At 42.9% G+C, this 1,698-nt stretch overlaps 1 protein-coding gene across 1 annotated transcript; it reads right to left on the reverse strand.

Annotated features, from left to right (window-relative positions):
- Nucleotides 1-531, reverse strand: LOC149236501 (toll/interleukin-1 receptor-like protein). Its single transcript, XM_089368930.1, has one exon. It carries the CDS (start codon nucleotides 529-531, stop codon nucleotides 1-3), a length of 531 nt encoding a protein of 176 aa, XP_089225056.1.
- Between the last annotated feature and the right edge of the window lie 1,167 nt (nucleotides 532-1,698).

Here is a 1,698-nt window from a genome sequence, read left to right on the forward strand (position 1 = left end):
TCACCTGTTATACGTCTCTCTGTCAAAACCTTTTATTTCTGCAATGTCAGACAGAGCCTGCCTCCATTTTTCAAGTGTGTTGGAGATGTATCTTGGTTGACCATCAACATTTTTTCTCTCTTGAAGTTGGCATAAGGCTTGAGCGTAGACTCCCTTTCCGCCCTGCGTCCACCGAAGCTCTGCAGGCTTGACACCGTAGAAAACCGGGATAATGGTGGACTTGAAATTTGACATGGAGTCCACCATCAATACAAGCTCATCGAGGCACCATTTTGAAGACGCATAATTTGGAGAAAAAATTGCTATGTGCACAGTGGCTGTTCTAATGGCGCTTTCAATTTGAGGAGTTATATTCTCTCCCTCGCGCAATTCCTGCTGGTCTAAAAACACTCGCAAGTCATGTGCGCAAAGGCGATGGTAGAGATCGGTGGCCAACGTTTTCTTGACATCTGGGCCCCTCTGATTGATGAAAACATCAAACACATAGCTGTCGTTCTCGCCACGTGAGGAGGATGTTGAAGAGGAGGCCATTGGATATATAGAATAAGAAAGAAGTAAAGATTGAAGTTGTGTTGCAGAGGTTGGGATTGCGCACTCAACCAGCTCCTCGCCTGTAAGATCTCACAATTTCACAGCTCTGCGCCTTTTATCAATCACCTTCCGTTTCATTATCTCAATACTCAATTCGATCTATTGAGATCTGGTCAATTTCTCAAATTCTTATTTAGCTGAAGAAACCGAGTCGTGATATAGATATCTAATTCAATTCCCTTTTGTCTTACTATTAAATTGTTTCTTAAATGGATAGATAGAAGCAACTGATACATCAAGGAGGACGGGGAAGTGAGAAGTTCTTGGGGAAATTTCCTAGATACTGCATTGATTAGACATAAAGCATCTAACAGAAGTTCAGAGCAATTTCCTTCGAATCTCAACACACTGCTTTTTGGACTCTTGTCACCTATCAGATATGACGACACATTGACTAGACATACAACATCTCTTTTTTTCCTAGTTAGACATAAAGCATCTAGCAGAAGTTAGAAATTTCCTTGAATCTTAGCACCGACCAGATACCTACCAGTACCACGCATTGATTCGAAATAAAGCATTTAGAAGACCAGTTTTGATTGGCGTAGACGAATTGGGAATCTCGTGACCTATAGGCTAACCATTTTTTATTGCTTCTCTTCATCTATGCATTTTTTGATATAATTATATTTACACAGACGAAGCTTATGGTGGGGCTGGAGGAGATTTGAGCAGAGGTGTAGGTGGCAGGGCGGGAGTTGGAGGAGGATTAGGCGAAGGTGCTAGTGGTGCAGCTGGAGGAGAATTTGGTGGAGTTAGCGGAGTGGGTGGAGGTTTGGGCAATGGTGCAGGCAAAGGTGGAGGGTTTGGCGGTTGTGGAGGCAAAGGTGGAGGGGGAGTTTGTGGAGGCACATGGGGCAGACTGTTATATCATAAATTCTTAAATAACATTAGTTTGTTTTATAAACAAGAGGGGTTGTGCGGGAGCTAGTCCCTGCTCTATGTTATTGTTGGTTGAAGTTGTATCTGGCACAAGTAGCATAGCGAGCAAAAACAATATTAGTTGGCTAGCAGATTGATTAAGCAGTTTCAGTAGCAGAGGCCGTTTAAGATCCCAATGCTGCGCCAATTAAACCAATGGAAGCACCACTAATAGCAGAGTAAGCA

The sequence above is a fragment of the Pinus tabuliformis genome, chromosome 8 (assembly GCF_031772625.1).
Source record: "Pinus tabuliformis cultivar Carrire ecotype Pingquan chromosome 8, CPIR1, whole genome shotgun sequence".
In the NCBI taxonomy this organism is placed as follows: Eukaryota; Viridiplantae; Streptophyta; class Pinopsida; order Pinales; family Pinaceae; genus Pinus; species Pinus tabuliformis.

Bases quoted from the DNA above. Each gene is read 5' to 3' on its own strand.
- LOC149236501 (XM_089368930.1), bottom strand. From the start codon at position 531: ATGGCCTCCTCTTCAACATCCTCCTCACGTGGCGAGAACGACAGCTAT.